Below are 17,470 nucleotides of genomic sequence, written 5' to 3' on the forward strand. Positions count from 1 at the left end.
ACAGGTAAGATTGTGACATATTAGCCCAGCACACAGATGAAATTTTTCCTCTTGTATGCAAACCCAGCCAACAGGTGCTATTGTCACCATAACACATGAATAAAGACCACTGTTGAGGCCCTGAATCTTATATTCTAAGGTAGACAGCAAGGGAAGGGTCCCTGGAGAGCCCCCAACCCATGAGTCAGTATCTCATAACCACATACCCACCAAGCCGAGCATAATGGCACACACCTGTAATCCCAGTGACTCAGGAGGCTGAGGCATGAGAATTGCTTGAACCTGGGAGGCAGAGGTTGCAGTAAACTGAGATCACACCATTACACTCCTTTACACATTACACTTGGGCAACAGAGCAAGACTCAGTCTCAAGAAAAAAAAACTCATCTTTCACCAATATTTTAATAGTTTTATGTCTGCACACTTAAGCATCAAGGACAGGACCCTGGATGATGATAAGTGCATATTTCAATTTATATAGTAAAAAATGACCATCAGAGTCTAATAAATGATGAATACAGCAACATAATACTTCATAATATCATTCCAGGTATGTTTGACAAACAAGAAGGTTGCATAGGACCTTCTTGTGCTACTCATATGAAGTGTTCTTCTCTCTCACTTTAATCTCAACTCCCAAACTTACAACTACCACATACTCACATACACAGAATAAGAAAAATTAACTTATTTTCTTAGAAGGCTGTGATTCACATTTTATTCTATTACACCTTTTCCACATTGCTCCTATAATACTGTTGAAGTGCATCCTTTTTCACCAGAAGAATACTTTTGTGAATGTGAATAGACTGACATTGGAGAAGACCAGCTCAGCACACTCACTTGAATGATCCCTTTGCTTTTCAGGCAGTAAAAATCGGGCAGTGAAAATAAAGTGACTGCGGATTAAGCAAAGAGTTATACATAGAAAAATATTTGTCAATTGTTTGAAGATTACATTGCATGGTCTACAACTTTTAAAATATAAAGTGCCTAACATAAATACTGCAAAAGAAAATAGAATAAAAATGATGGAGTTGGCCACAAAGGACAGCCAAAGCAGTACTATAGCAATATAGAAAAATCCATATCTACTGTCAGAAGAAGGCAACTTGAAGTATTTGGAAGATGTTCTCTAAGAAACTAAAAATATTTTTAGTTTTAGATTCTGTAAAAAATGTTTCTTAAGCATTTTAATTTTCAAAAAAATTTGAGTGCATATTTTGTCAGCTTAGTTTCTCTGAAGAATTTAAACATAATAGAGTAAAATAATACATATTAAAAATTTTTCTGGCAATAGAGCAACTTAATTCCTAGATTAAAAATGTAAAATTTTACACAATTTTATGCTGAACAATTTAATCAAAAGCTTCTTTCTTACAACTGGGAGAAATGACACAAAGATTCAACTTTTATGTTGGGTGGGAGAGAAAATGATTACCAGGGGCTAGAAAATTGTTTCACTAATCAATGTTGATTTTTATTGCTATATTGTCTCAAATTATGTTAATAATAAAATAATGGCCTTGATCCAAAAAATTTTTAAAAACTTATTGCTTCAATCAGCCAAAATTTAACCAAAAGAAGGCATAGAAATAGAGGTATTTAACAGTCATAATTTATAGTATAAAATTAAAATGTTTCTTGAAATAAAAAAAGAAAAAGGGATACATAAACAAATAAGAAAAGGAAAAAAAGTGGATTCCTCATGACAGGTAAGGTGTGAAATCAACCTAAGGGTCATTAACAGGTGAATGAATTTTAAAAAGTGGTATATTTACACAATGGAATGCTCTTTATTCCTTAAAAAGAAAGAAGTCTTGGAGGTGGGCTCAGCACTCTGTGTCTTAGCAAGCCTTGCAGGGACTCTGATGTGTGCTGAAGTTTGAGCGTCACTGGAATGGATAGTGTCCATATGATTGCTGGGTCACCCCACCTAACCTGAATATCAGGAACATCCCGAGTGAGACCAGTCAGTATATTGCAGCTCTTTCTCCAGCCACAACCAGAAAGTCTTTGCTTCCCCTTTGCCTTCCACCACAATTGTAAGTTTCCTGAAGCCTCTCTAGCTGTGCGAAACTAGAAAAAGATGCACACCCAAAAGCCCCATTTGAAGCTTCTAGACAGAAAGCCAAGCATTTGGAGAGCCCCTTTGGACAGTTTTAAACACAATTGTGGAAAAGAAAGCAACTCTACTCAGTATGAAGATGATGAGAATGAAGACCTTTATGATGATCTACTTCCACTGAATAAATAGTGACTTTAGAATCCTTAACACAGCACTCAGCTACCAATGCCAATGAGAAAACTTTTGCATTACTGTTGAAAATCTGTTCACGCTCTCCCTCTCCCCCTCCCTCTCTCTCCCGTCTCCCTCTACTTCTTTCTTCGGTCTTCCTCTGTTGCTGAGGCTGGACTGTACTGCCGTGATCTCAGCTCGCTGCAACCTCGCTGCCTCTGGCTCCTGTGATTCTCCTGGCTCGGCCTGTGGAGTGCCTGGGATTGCAGGAGCGTGCCACCATGCCTGACTGGTTTTTGTATTTTTGGTGGAGATGGGGTTTTGCTGTGGTGACTGGGCTGGTCTCCAGCTCCTGGCCTCGAGTGATCTGCCCGCCTTGGCCTCCCGAGGTGCTGGGATTGCAGACGGAGTCTCACTCACTCAGTGCTCAATGTTGCCCAGGCTGGAGTGCAGTGGCCTGATCATGGCTCGCTACAACCTTCACCTCCCAGCCACCTGCCTTGGCCTCCCAAAGTGCTAAGATTACAGCCTCTGCCCGGCCGCCACCCCGTCTAGGAAGTGAGGAGCGTCTCCACCTGGCCACCCATCTTCTGGGATGTGAGGAGCCCCTCTGCCCGGCCGCCCCATCTGGGAAGTGAGGAGCGCTTCTGCTGGCCGCCATCCCATCTAGGAGGTGAGGAGCACCTCTGCCTGGCCGCCCATTGACTGGGATGTGAGGAGCGCCTAGGCCCAGCCACTCCATCTGGGAAGTGAGGAGCGTCTCTGCCCGGCCACCCCATCTGGGATGTGAGGATCGCCTCTGCCCGGCCGCCCCATCTGGGATGTGAGGAGCGCCTCTGCCCAGCTGCCCAGTCTGGGAAGTGAGGAGCACCTCTGCCCAGCCGCCCCATTTGGGAGGTGTACCCAACAACTCCGAAGAGACAGCGACCATCGAGAACAGGCCATGATGATGACGGTGGTTTTGTTGAAAAGAAAAGGGGGAAATGTGGGGAAAAGAAAGAGAGATCAGATTGTTACTGTGTCTGCGTAGAAAGAAGTAGGCATAGGAGACTCCATTTTGTTCTGTACTAGGAGAAATTCTTCTGCCTTTGGATGCTGTTGATCTATGGTCTTGCCCCCAGCCCCATGCTCTCTGAAACATGTGCTGTGTCAACTCAGGGTTAAATGGATTAAGGGCGGTGCAAGATGTGCTTTGTTAAACAGATGCTTGAAGGCAGCGTGCTCTTTAAGAGTCATCACCACTCCCTAATCTCAAGTACCCAGGGACACAAACACTGCGGAAGGCCGCAGGGACCTCTGCTTAGGAAAACCAGAGACCTTTGTTCATGTGTTTATCTGCTGACCTTCTCTCTACTATTATCCTATGACCCTGCTACATCCCCCTCTCCGAGAAACATCCAACAATGAGCAATAAATACTTTAAAAAATAAATAAATAAAATAATTTTTTTAAAAAAAGAAAATCTGTTCGCCACTCCTTTTGTAGGTGTTCTGAGTTGGGTACCAGATGTCAATTATCTCATTATTAAGATGGCTTCTAAGTTGATACATTTTTGTGACACATAATGAGTGTTAGTTGAGGTCTAGCTGTATGCAGAAAAATGCTGATGAAAAATGTTGTCTACATAGAGGATAGTCAATTTATATTAACTGTGAGTTATACTACGAGCTATACTTAATTCATTTAGAGTTTATTTGGTCGGCTTTTTTTATATTTCAAAAAAAGAAGAGAGATTAAAAAGTCTTTTTAAATATACATTCTGCTCAAACCACCATTTCCTTTTTTTTCTGATTCAAAGGACTTTTTCAAGATCTTTCAGGGATTATATTTTCTTTCACCTTCTATCTGCATTCTCTTTCTTCAGCCAATTGATTAAAAAAGAGATGCAGAGAAGACACATTTACTTCTCATCCACACATCACTTCCACTTGCTATTAGTCAATGTGAGTAAAGCTGAGAATAGCAGTTTTCTAGCATGACAGCAATTTCTCAGAAAAAAGCAACACTTGGAAACAAAACTATAAATCTTTCATCAAAAGCTAATGTATTTTGAGCAAAATAAGCAGATGCATCAATAATAAAATGCTTGTGGTACAATCAATTTATTTTGTTGATTTATATTGAGTTCAGATTTGACCAAAAGCTAGAAAATATAGAACAGAAAAAAGAATATTATCTGAAATAAGAATATTGTAAATGAAGTTGTCAATAGAAATAAGAATATTATGACTTCATGCTAATAGTCTCATCTATGGTTGTAAAACATCAAATGCTTTTTATTATAAACTGTAGTTCATATAAGTATTCCATTTATATCACCCTCTTTCACTATTTCAATGTCTTCTCCACTTTGTATCAGTGGAAAACAGGCCAGCTGCTTCCAGGAAAGCAGGCAATGCTCTTCTTACTTTAACAATGTTGATGAAGAGCACTTGTTTTGGTGATACCCCCACGCCAAAAACTGTTATTTTGCCTGAAGTACTCTATATTTGTTAATAAAATAAAATTATTAGCCAAGAGGAATTTATCCATTCAAGTTTAATGGAATTTTGGTTACATTTAAGTGTCTCTGACTTTCGTGGAATATTGAAATTTTTACGAATCTAAATTGAGTACTATAATCTTTTACTAAAAGACTTTTTGAAGTGGAGTGATATTTATAAAAACTTTTCATAGCATTGAAGAAATGTTTTAACCATTTTCCCAGTAATTACTCTAAACACAGAATTTTCCATTTTTAGTATTCACTCTGAGTCACTCATGAGAAATTGATCTTTACGAATGGGCAAAAAAAAGGTGCTGAGTGGAGGTGCAACACATTGCACATCAATGCTTTTCACATGCGCCTGTTAGGGTCTTAATTTGATTGAACTGTCATTTGCATAGCTAGACACTTACTGAATCTAGTCATACTATTTTTTGGCAAAAAATGCCATGTTTGTTACCCATTAGTTTTATACACTTATTTGCTTGGCTGAAAAAACTAAATCTTCTCTTAATTTATTCTAAATTGAGAGACTAGATTTACAGTCTGGGTCTATAATAGTAGTTGAATGTTTTTAATACTATTCTTGGCAAATTCTCATATATTCACTTTCAAAATGGATATAAATTTTATGAAAAGATGAGTTGACAAAAAGTAAAAAATTTCAAAGAGGTTAAGTTTTGAAATCTATTGCACAGCAGGGTAACTATAGTTAACTATAAACTATTGTATATTTCAAAATAACTAAGAGTAAATTCCAAACGTACCACCATAAAAATGATAGGTAAGCAAGTTCATAGATATGTTAGTAAATGAAACTTAATTATTCAATATTTTATACGTATACTAAAACATCACATTGTATCACATAACTTTATGCAACTGTGATTTGCCAATCAAAAATACTAATACATTTTTTAATGAGAGAGTGAAATAAGCTTTAAGATATTGCACCAGAGAAAAATGTGGCTGTTCATCTTAAAATTTTAGGAAACATATACACATATATATATTTTATTTCAAATGGCTTGCTCATTTACAGATGTAGGTAAGTAAACTTTTAATATCATGAACAGTCAGAACCCAGCACTCAGAAATAGGCTGTTGATTTTTAATATTCAAAATAATATAGTACTTTAAGACAGTCTCTAAAGCAACAGTTTACAGTAAAATTCTAAGTTTTTAAATAAATGATTTCCTTCACTTGTTAGAAAAAAATTTTAATATATATTTCTAAACTATATTGAAATTTATCAAATTAACATAAATTTATTAAACGAGTAAATAAAAAAATATGCCTTCTTGTCTCTAATTATAAAACTGACAGACTCTGCATTTAACCAAATACTTTGGTAAATGGATTTTAACAATGATATCTGTCATGACTTAAAACAGCCACTAGTTTTAATTTAGAAGTATATTAATTTTTATATTAAAATCTAGAATTAGCCTATTACTACATAGAAAATTTGTGGTCTGCATGTACATCATCATCCATTGAGTGGTCTACAGTTTCTGAGTTTCAGAAATGCTAATATAAGAATACTTCTTCCAATTGAATAATTTAAGTTTTCTCAGTGACTAAAAAAGATTGGAATTACTAATCACTCACTTACAATGTGGTTTTAAATGTTATTTAATGAAGATATATAAAGTTTCTTTTAAAAATCATTTTAACAACTGATTTCTTTTGCTTTTTCACTTTTATTAGAAAATAAGTATGAAAATTTATGTTACTACAGCCTATAAATTTTATTTAAATCTAGACACAATGCTAATCTTAAAAGATCTGTATGTTTAAGATTATGGATAACCTATTTACACTTACTTAGAAGATAAATAACTGCTTTCCAGTAAATCAAATGGGGCAATTTTGACTCTCAATTATAAGCTATTAAAATATTAATACTATCACCTATGTGGAAATTTTAGGTATCTGCATGTTCATGTTTTTTAACATATAATAAATCAGAAACTATAAATTTTCATAAACTATAAATAATAAACTAAAAATATAAAGTATCACTTTCTTTTTCTCAGTTTTGAAATACTGTCATTATTTCTAGGTGATATAACACTCAATTACAGAGGCTGTGGCTGTTGAAATTAGAAATGTCATGGTTGATTCTTCTTTACTTGCTGCCTTTTTATTTCCCACAAACACAGCAGCACAAGGAAGGCAAGAAATACTACACCTTGATTGCAAACACACCAGTGCCTTTCTAGATAGAATAAATGTATGAGCATATTCACTTGAAATTCATGGCATCTTTTGCTCAAGTACAGACTTTCATATGGAAAATAATAAAAACAATAATTTCACACTGCAATAGCATAAGAAAAGTACTCTAAAACTACCTTCTGACCCATTATTTCTATTTTTCACAAGAATGATTGTGATGGATTGAGAATTCAACAGAATTCTCAGCACTGCAGCACTGTGAATTCAACAGAAACCCCCACTTTCTGTTGAATTATTTTTGGAATGTGACCATAAGACTTTTCTGCCTTTTTTTTTTTTTTGGAAAAAATGTTTTACATTTCTAATTCAGTGATTCAGCATGATTTTTAGTCTCACACTTTCAAAAATAGTTCATTCTGAAAAAAATATGATTAAACAACTTAACACATTTTCCCCCAAAAGAGTAACAAATTAAGTCTATAGTCTAGTGCACAGTTAATACATAAATAATAAAGGTGTAATCTGTTTTACCTGCACACTTGAAAATAAAACACTTTTTGGGCTACAGACCAAGAACTTTCAGAGAGGTTAGCTTATAAAATGTGAGGAGACTTGGTATAGAAACATTCACCACTATGTCTTAAGGGGTGAAAATTTGTCTTTCACCCCTAATTTCAAACATTAACCCAGAGCTGGAAAAATAGAACATGTCATTATAGCAGAAAGCATTTTATTATTTTTATTTTATATTTAAGGGGTACATGTGCAGATTTGTAAAACAGGTATACTACATGATATTGAGTTTGAACACTTAATAATTCCATTGTCCAAGTAGTTTACATCATACCTAAGCCAATTTTCAATGCTTGTCTCCCTTCCTTATTGTTTTCATCTTTGTTTCCATGTGCGCCCAATTTTTAGCGTCCATGTATGAGTGAGAACATGTGGCATTTGTTTTTGTGATGCATCAATTTGCTTAGAATAATGGCCTTCTGCGGCATTCATGTTGCGGCAAAAGACGTTACTTCATTCTCTTCCATTGCTGCATGGTATTGGAGGTTGTGTAAGTACATCATTTTTCTTATCCAATAAAAGACTCATGGGTAACTGGTTTAATTCTGTTTCTGCTATTGTGAATAGTGTTGCAATGAACATGTGAGTGCTGGTGTCTGTTTGGCAAAATTATTTATTCTTTTTTGGGGCAGATATCCAGTAATGGGCTAGATTGGTCAAATGGCAATTCTATTTCTAGTTCTTTGAGAAGTCTCCAAACTGCTTTGCACAGGCCCTGAATTAATTTGCATTCCCACCAACAGTGTAGAAAGATTTTCTTTTCTCCACAACTTCAACATCTTATTTATCTTACTTTTAATAACAGTCATTCTTACTGGTGTGAAATGGTATCACCTTGTCACTTTGATTTACATCTTTCTGATAATTAGGAATGTTGAGCAATTTTTACATGTTTATTGGCAGTGCTTATGTCTTCCTTTGAGAAGAAGCTGGCTATTCATATCATTTGTTTGCTTTTTTATTAAATGTTTTATAGATTCTGCGTATTAATCCTTCATTGTCTGCAGTTTGCAAATATTTTATTTCATACTGTAGGTCATCTATTTACTTTGTTGATAGTTTCTTTTACTGTGCAGAAGATCTTTGCCTTAATTAGATGTCATTTTTTATTTTTGTTGCACTCATGTTCATGTTAGTCATAAATTCTTTAGAGAGGCCAATATTTTCTAAGTATTCTTCTAAGAATTTTGTAGTTTGAAGACTCACAGCTCAAGTCTTTAATTTATGTTGTTTTTTATATATATATAGAAAAAGGTAGGACTCCAGTTTTCTTCCACATATGACTAACCAGTTTTCCCAGTATTATTCACTGAATAGGGATTTAATTCTGTTGGCTTTGTAAAAATAACCTGGGTGCAAAGTACAGCTTAATTCAGGACTCTCTCTTCCATTTCATTGGTCTATATGTATATTTTTGTACCAGAACCATGTTATATTGGTTACTCTGATGCAATCTGTGCTCACTGCAACCTCCACTTCCCAGTTCAAGTGGTTATCTTGCCTCAGCCTCCCAAGTAGCTGGGACTACAGGTGTGCACCACCATGTTTAGCTAATTTTTGTATTTATTTTTAGTAGACATGGGGTTCCACCTTGTTGGCCAGGCTGGTCTTGAACTCCTGACCTCAGGTGATCTGCCCATCTTGGCATCACAAAGTATTGGCCTTACAGGTGTAAGCCACTGTGTCTGGCAAAAAAAAAAAATCGGTATTTTTAAGATAAAAGTATACTTTACATGTAAATGTAACTCTTCAAAGGTCTACTTCTTTCAAAGTCATATACAAATAATTTTTCTTTTTAAAAACTTTAGTTTTGGATTTTTTTCTATACTCAGCAGTCTGATTTAGTGTAATGTCTGAAGTTTGAAAGATAGGTATTTCTACTGTGAATTATCTGATATTTACATAAACAATTTTGGATTAAATATTTTTATATTTACTGTATCTGCAAAAATATATTTTAGTATAAACTTTTGTGTTTTATAATTCTGTAGTTTTTGTAAAAATGTTTTTCCAAATTTATTAAATTTGCAGTTATTCTTCAATATAAATTCCCTGATGTTGAGCAAAGTTGGAAAAACTACCTCAGGTTTTCCTGTAGTACAAAATGTGTACAATAAAATCTGTGATACAAGTACATGTACTACAACCCTCTTTATATTTGTAACGTGTTTCCTCAAAATAAATATTCTTCTGTACTTTAAGGGCTTTTATTTTCTGAAAGATCTAGTGACAATAATTGCACTTTTAATACTTTTATTTAGTATGAACTCTCTGACGTTTAATAAGATGTGAGAAGATATTAGTGGCATTCACAATTTTTTTTTCCCAGATAGAGTCTCTCTGTTGCCCAGGCTAGTATAAATGCTTTCCTTTGCAATAAGGCACGAGTATTGGTTAAATGTTTGCCATTGTTTATTCTAGTAGTTTTCTCCAGTATATTATCATACCTACAATCAAGTGTGACAGCCATTTAAAGGCTTTGTCACATTCCTCACATTTCTAGGATTTCTCGTCCATATGATTTCTTTTATATTCAGAAAAGTCTGAGGTATTGCCAAAAGCATGGTCTCATCTTTCAAGTTTGTAGAGTCTCTCTCATGTATGAATTAGCTTACATCTGTTAAGAATCTGAGGTTCTGTTAGAGGCTTTCCCACATTCTTCACATGTGTAGGGTTTCTCTCCAGTATGACTTGTCTTATATGTAGTAACCCTTAAGGACTGGTTAGAGGCTTTGCCACATTCCACACAATTGTAGGAATTCCCTCCAGTATGACTTACATGAATGTTTAGTAAGGATTGAGGAACAGCTAAAAGGCTTGCCACATTTTTCACATTGGTAGGGTTTCCCTCCTGTATAAATTCCCTTATGTTCAGTAAGGGTTGAGAACTAATGAAAAGCTTTGCCACATTTTTCACATTTGTAGGGTTTTTCCTCCAGTATGAATTCTTTTATGAGTAGTAAGGTGTGAGGACCAGTTGAAGTCTTTATCACATTCTTCACATTTGTAGGGTTTCTCTCCAGTATGAATTCTCTTATATTCCATAAGGTTTGAGGACCGGTTGAAGCCTTTCTCACATTATTCTCATTTGTAGTGTTTCTCTCCAGCATGAATTTTCTTACATGTAATAAAGGTTGAGGACTGTTTAAAAGCTTTGTCACATTCTTCACCTTTGTAAATTTTCTCTCCAGTATGAATTTTCTTATGTTTACTAAAGACAGAATCAACTGAAGGCTTTGCCACATTCTTCACATTTTTAGGGATTCTCTCCAGTATGAATTTTCTTATGATAACTAATGGTTGAGGATGACTTAAAGGCTTTGCCACATTCTTCACACTTGTAGGGTTTCTCTCCAGTATGAATTCTCTTGTGTCTAGTAAGGCTTGAGGATCTGCTGAAGGCTTTGCCACATTCTTCACATTTGTAGGGTTTCTCTCCAGTATGAATTATCTTATGTTCAGTAAGGATTGAGGACCAGCTGAAGGCTTTGCCACATTCTTCACATTTGTAGCGTTTCTCTCCAGTATGAATTACCTTATGTTTAGTAAGGATTGAGAATGTACTAAAGCCTTTGCCACATTCTTCACATTTGTAAGGTTTCTCTACAGCATGAATTCTCTTGTGTTTAGTAAAGCTTGAGGACCAGGTGAAGGCTTTGCCACATTCTTCACATTTGTAGGGTTTCTCTCCAGCATGAATTCTCTTGTGTTCAGTAAGGCTTGAGGACCAGCTGAAGGCTTTGCCACATTCTTCACATTTGTAGGGTTTCTCTCCAGTATGAATTCTCTTATGTTCCATAAGCTTTGAGGACGAGTTGGAAGCTTTGCCACATTCTTCACATTTGTAAGGCTTCTCTTCAGCATGAATTGCCTTATGTGTATTCAGGGTTGAGACCTTACTAAAGGTTTTGCCACATCCTTCACATTTGTAGGGTTTCTCTCCAGTATGAATAATCTTATGTTTAGTAAGGATTGTGGATCGATTAAAAGCTTTCCCACATTCTTCACATTTGTAGGGTTTCTCTCCAGCATGAATTCTCTTGTGTTCAGTAAGGCTTGAAGACCAGCTGAAGGCTTTGCCACATTCTTCACATTTGTAGGGTTTCTCTCCAGTATGAACTCTCTTATGTTCCATAAGCTTTGAGGACGAGTTGAAAGCTTTGCCACATTCTTCACATTTGTAGCGTTTCTCTTCAGCATGAATTGCCTTATGTGTGTTCAGGGTTGAGACCTTACTAAAGGCTTTGCCACATTCTTCACATTTGTAGGGTTTCTCTCCAGTATGAATTATCTTATGTTCAGTAAGGATTGAGGATCGATTAAAAGCTTTCCCACATTCTCCACATTTGTAGGGTTTCTCTCCAGCATGAATTCTCTTGTGTTCAGTAAGGCTTGAGGACCAGCTGAAGGCTTTGCCACATTCTTCACATTTGTAGGGTTTCTCTCCAGTATGAACTCTCTTATGTTCCATAAGCTTTGAGGACGAGTTGAAAGCTTTGCCACATTCTTCACATTTGTAGGGTTTCTCTCCAGTATGAATTCTCTTATGTTTAGTAAGGATTGAGGCTCGATTAAAAGCTTTGCCACATTCTTCACATTTGTGGGGTTTCTCTCCAGAATGAATTACCTTATGTTTAGTGAGGATAGAGAAATTACTAAAAGCTTTGCCACATTCTTCACATTTGTAGAGTTTCTCTCCAGTATGAATACTCTTATAATAAGTAAGGGGTGAGGACCAGCTAAAAGCTTCGTAACCTTCTTCACATTTGTAGGAATTCTCTCCAGTATAAATTATTTTATGTTGAGATAGATGTGAAAGCATGCAAAATGATCTGACATATTCTTCACATTTCAAAAGTTTCTTTCCAGTATGCCTTATCTTATGTCTGTTTGAATTTGAACATTCATGAAAGACGTTTGCATATTTGCCACATTGAAATACGTTGCTCTGTGTAGTTGTCAAACTCTGGTTAAGTTTATTATAACCTTCTTTGTGCACCTTACACTCATCCACATTGGTACAACCAATTTTTAAGTGTAAATTCTCATGTCCACATCTTTCATATCTTCTCAATATCATTTTTTGGACAGAATCTTCTATGTCTTGCTCTGGCCAAAGGTCTTGAGCAAAGTGAGAACATATAACTGAAAAGAAATAAAAATAACAAATTAGTCTACATATTAGACTCAGATAAATACAGTTTCCAAATCTAACCTATAAAATTATTCAAACTATATTAGCAAGATGACATTGCAATATGACACAAGCCCTAATTCTTCATAGACATATAAATGTAATAAAAACATACAGACCAAAATACATATGTAGATAATTTATACATGAGTTAAGTGTGTGCAGTTCCTGAATTAAGCCCAATGCAAACAGCCACATAGAAAACAAGAAAAGTTTGTTAAATTTACCCAATACAACGCTTTCTGCTCCTCAGTATTACCTAGTCCCTTCAGAAGTAAATTGTCAATTTCTGTTTTTGTTTTTTTTTTTTAAGGAAAGTAAAATATTGACACATCCAATTTAATTTTTGTCTTCTACGGCCCTTTCCACACACTGATTTCTGTCTCCCATGACAAAAAGTGTTGAAATACCTGGTGGTATACTTTGAAATGACAGTTTGAGCCTGCTGAAATCAAAGGTAAATGCACTGCAGCAGAGCACTGCAGTGCCGCAGAGAAAACAGGTGTACCAAGTGATTACTTTTCAGAAGAAACATAAATAATCTCTTTTAACTAAAAATAAACACAAAATGTCAGACAAGACAAATCTGAAAAAGATGTTTGAGAGACCCACATAATCTCTAGCCAAGACCATTATTTTCTGACTATGCCAGGACAAAGCTACATTATAAATTTTGTGACAGATGGCCTTTTTAAATCTCCAAATCTCAAAGATTAGTCTACACAAAATAGGGCAATATAATCCTATCAAAAATATTATAAAGTTTTCAGGAAGAAACCATTAAAAATGTATATACTAATTTTAAAAATTGAATAACACTCAATGAGTGAAACAGGAACACAAAAGACTATAGAAAATGAGAAAAATGAGGATAAGAACAAAAATAACAAGTGAATTGTCAACACCAGATTTGCAGGCCAGAAGAGAACAGTGTGATACAGTCAAAGTTCTAAAAAAAAAAAAAAAAGAAGCTATAAAGTGAGAATAAATACCATCAGCAAATCTGTCCTGCCTAATAGAAAAAAAAAAAAAAAATCTTTCAAAATAACCAAATTCTTAAAAAGTATATTGGTACTGCATATGTCTTCCATAGGAAAGATTCTGAAATAGTTCTTACCACTGAAAATAACATAATGTAAGAAAACAACACCTAGTCATATAAAAATACATTATTTTCTAGGAAAGATATGCACACACACAAAAATTGAATTTCTAGCATTATTCTAATGGTGCAGAAAACATTTTTAATTATTCTCTAACATTTGAGAGCTAAAAGCATAGGAACTATTATAAACGTCTGTTAATGAATATACAACATAAATAGATAAACTTAGCAACATCAGTGAAAAACTTAAGAGCAGACATAATGAGGACTTTTTTATGCAACTGAAGTTAATTTTTCACCTGATTAAAATATATTGTTTTATTTTTAGAGGTTTTATGTAATCCTCAAGGTACCACAAAAAAAAATCTGTATACATACACACACAAAAAAATAAGAAAATGAAAGCCTATCAATACAAAAATCAGAAAGAAACAAAGACAGAAAGAGAAAATGAAGGACAAGATGCAAGAAATAAATAGAATAGGTAATAAAGTAAAAGTAACTCCTTTACTTTCAGTAAATTATTTAAATATATGGAAAATTAACTTTCAAATCAACAGATTTTTAATAGATTTAACATTTTTTCTTGTGAGACAAAGCTTTACTCTTGTTGCCCAGGCTGGAGTGCAATGACACTATCTCAGCTCACCGTAACTTCTGCCACCCAGGTTCAAGCAATTCTCCTGCCTCACACTCCCGAGTAGCTGGGATTACAAAAGTCCACCAACACTACCAGCTAATTTATGTATTTTTAGTAGAGACGAGGTTTCACAATGTTGGCCAGGCTGGTCTTGAGCTCCCGACTTCAGGTTATCTACCTGCCTCAGCCTCACAAAGTGCTGGGATTACAGGCATGAGCCACTTTGCCGAGGCTATTAAAAAATTTTAAATATCAAGATCCAACTTGCCTTTCTACAAGAGTCAGATGAAATCTAATGTTAAAAAGACTCAAAGTGGCAAGATGGAAGTAGACATTTCATGCAAATATTAGTCAAGTGAGAGCAGAGGAGGTCAAAATAATATTACACAAGCTAAATCTTAAGTCAAAGACTCATATTTTATAAAATACACTTGACAATGAAACTCCAGAGACAAAGAAAATATTAAAAAATAATAGATTAACTGGGAATCTGTGAAACATCTGAATGTGTGTGTGTGTGTGTGTGTGTCTCACATTAGGATTACAAATATATAAAGCAAATATTGACAGAATAGAAGAAACACAAGGAGATCAATATAATTATAGTAGGATATTATTATAACACACTTTCTGTAATAAAAATGAAAATAGAGGAGGCTGGCAAGATGGCCGAACAGGAACAGCTCTGATCTGCAGCTCCCAGCGAGACTGACACAGAAGGTGGGTGGTTTCTGCATTTCCAACTGAGGTACCCGGTTTACCTCAATGGGACTGGTTGAACAGTGGGTGCAGCTCATGGAGGGTGAGCCAAAGTGGGGTGCGGTGTTGCCTTACCCAGGAAGTGCAAGGGGTTGGGGAAATCCCTCTCCTAGCCAAGGGAAGGGTTTAGGGACTGTACCATGAAGAACAGTGCTCTCCAGCCCAGATACTGTGTTTTCCATGGTCTTCACAACCCACAGACCAGAAGATTCCCTCTGGTGCCTATGACACCAGGGCCCTGGGTTTCAAGCACAAAACTGGGAAGCCATTTGGGCAGACACCAAACTAGCTGCAGGAGTTTATTTATTTATTTTTTTTTCCATAACCCAGTATAGCACCCAGAAGGCCAGAGAGACAGAACCATTCACTCTCCTGGAAAGAGGGCTGAAGCCAGGGAGCCAAGTGGTCTGGCTCAGTGGGTCCCACACCATGGAGCCCAGCAAACTAGGACCCACTGGCTTGAAATTCTGGCTGCAAGCACAGCAGTCTAAGCTTGACCTGGGAAGCTCGAGCTTGGTGGGGGAAGGGCGTCTGCCATTGCTGCTGCTTGAGTAGACTGTTTTACCCTCACAGTGTAAACAAAGCCACCCAGAAGATTGAACTGGGTGGAGCCCACCACAGCTCAACAAGACCAGACTGTATCTCCAGGTTCCTCCTCTTTGGGCAGGGCATCTCTGGAAAAAAAAAAAAAAAAAAAAGGCAGCAGCCACAGTCAGGGGCATTATAGTAACAACACCCATCTCCCTGGGACAGAGCACCTGGGGGAAGAGATAGCTGGAAGCGCAGCTTCAGCAGACTTAAACATCTCTGCTGGACAACTCTGAAGAGAGCAGTGCATCTACCAGCACAGCGTTCAAGGTCTGCTAAGGGCAAGTTGGTCCCTGATACCTGTGTCTCCTGATTGAGAGACACCTCCCAGTAGAAGCTGATAGACACCTCATACAAGAGAGCTCTGGCTGGCATCTGGCAGGGGGCCTCTGGGACAAAGCTTCCAGAGGAAGGAACAGGCAGCAATCTTTGCTGTTCTGCAGCCTTTGCTGTGATACCCAGGCAAAAAGGGTCTGGAACGGACCTCCAGCAAGGTCCAGCAGATCTGCAGCAGAGAGGCCTGACTGTTAAAAGGAAAACTAACAAACAGAAAGGAATAGAAGCAACATCTTCAAAAAGAATGTTTACTCAGAGACACCATCTGAAAGTCATCAACATCAAAGACCAAAGGTCAATAAATCCATAAAGATGGGGAGAAGTCAGTGCAAAAAGGCTGAAAATTCTAAAAACCAGAATGCCTATTCTCCTCCAAAGGATCACAACTCATCACCAGCAAAGAAACAAAACTGAATGGAGAACGAGTTTGACGAATTGACAAATTCAAATTTGCAAATTTCAGAGGTGGGTAATAACAAACTCCTCCCAAGCTAAAGGAGCATGTTCTAACCTAATGCCAGGAAGCTAAGAACCTTGAAAAAAGGTTAGATGGATTGCTAACAAGAATAACCAGTTTAGAGAAGATCATAAATGACCTGATGGAGATGAAAAACACAGCACGAGAACTTCGTGAAGCATGCACAAGTATCAATAACTGAATCAATAATGCAGAAGAAGGATATCAGAGATTAAAGATCCACTTAATGAAATAAAGCAAGAAGACAAGATTAGAGAAAAAAGAATAAAGAGAAACAAACAAAGCCTCCAAGAAATATGGGACTATGTGAAAGGACCAAATCTTCATCTGATTGGGGTACCTGAAAGTGATGGGGAGAATGGAACCAAGTAGGAAAACACTCTTCAGGATATCATTCAGGAGAATGTCCCCAACCTAGCAAGACAGGCCAACATTCAAATTCAGAAAATACAGAGAACACCACAAAGATACTCCTCGAGAAGAGCAATCCCAAGACACAGAATCGTCAGATTCACCATGGTTGAAATGAAAAACATGTTGAGGGCAGCCAGAGAGAAAGGTCGGGTTACCCACAAAGCAAAGCCGATCAGACTAACAGTGGATCTCTCTGCAGAAACCCTACAAGCCAGAAAAGACTGGAGGGCCAATATTCAACATTCTTAAAGACAGGAATTTTCAACCCAGAATTTCATATCCAGCCAAACTAAGCTTCATAAGCGAAGGTGAAATAAAATCCTTTACAGACAAGCAAATGCTGAGAGATTTTGTCACCACCAGGCCTGCCTTACAAGAGCTCCTAAAGGAAGCACTAAACATAAAAACAAACAACTGGTAAACCAGCCACCGCAAAAACATACCAAATTGTAAAGACCGTTGACACTATGAAGAAAC

General features: G+C 36.5%; 1 protein-coding gene across 3 annotated transcripts in view; it reads right to left on the minus strand.

Annotated features, from left to right (window-relative positions):
- Positions 1 to 7,619: 7,619 nt before the first annotated feature.
- LOC129020603 (zinc finger protein 676-like) overlaps positions 7,620 to 17,470 on the minus strand; it is a 45,546-nt gene continuing 35,695 nt past the window's right edge. For all 3 annotated transcript variants that reach the window (XM_054465174.2, XM_054465177.2, XM_054465179.2), the window contains exon 4: positions 7,620 to 12,624. In XM_054465174.2, coding sequence (XP_054321149.2) covers positions 10,736 to 12,624 — 1,889 coding nt within the window. In that variant the 3' untranslated portion in view covers positions 7,620 to 10,735. The remainder of the gene's footprint in view (positions 12,625 to 17,470) is intronic.

This window comes from Pongo pygmaeus, chromosome 20 (assembly GCF_028885625.2).
Source record: "Pongo pygmaeus isolate AG05252 chromosome 20, NHGRI_mPonPyg2-v2.0_pri, whole genome shotgun sequence".
Lineage (NCBI taxonomy): Eukaryota > Metazoa > Chordata > Mammalia > Primates > Hominidae > Pongo > Pongo pygmaeus.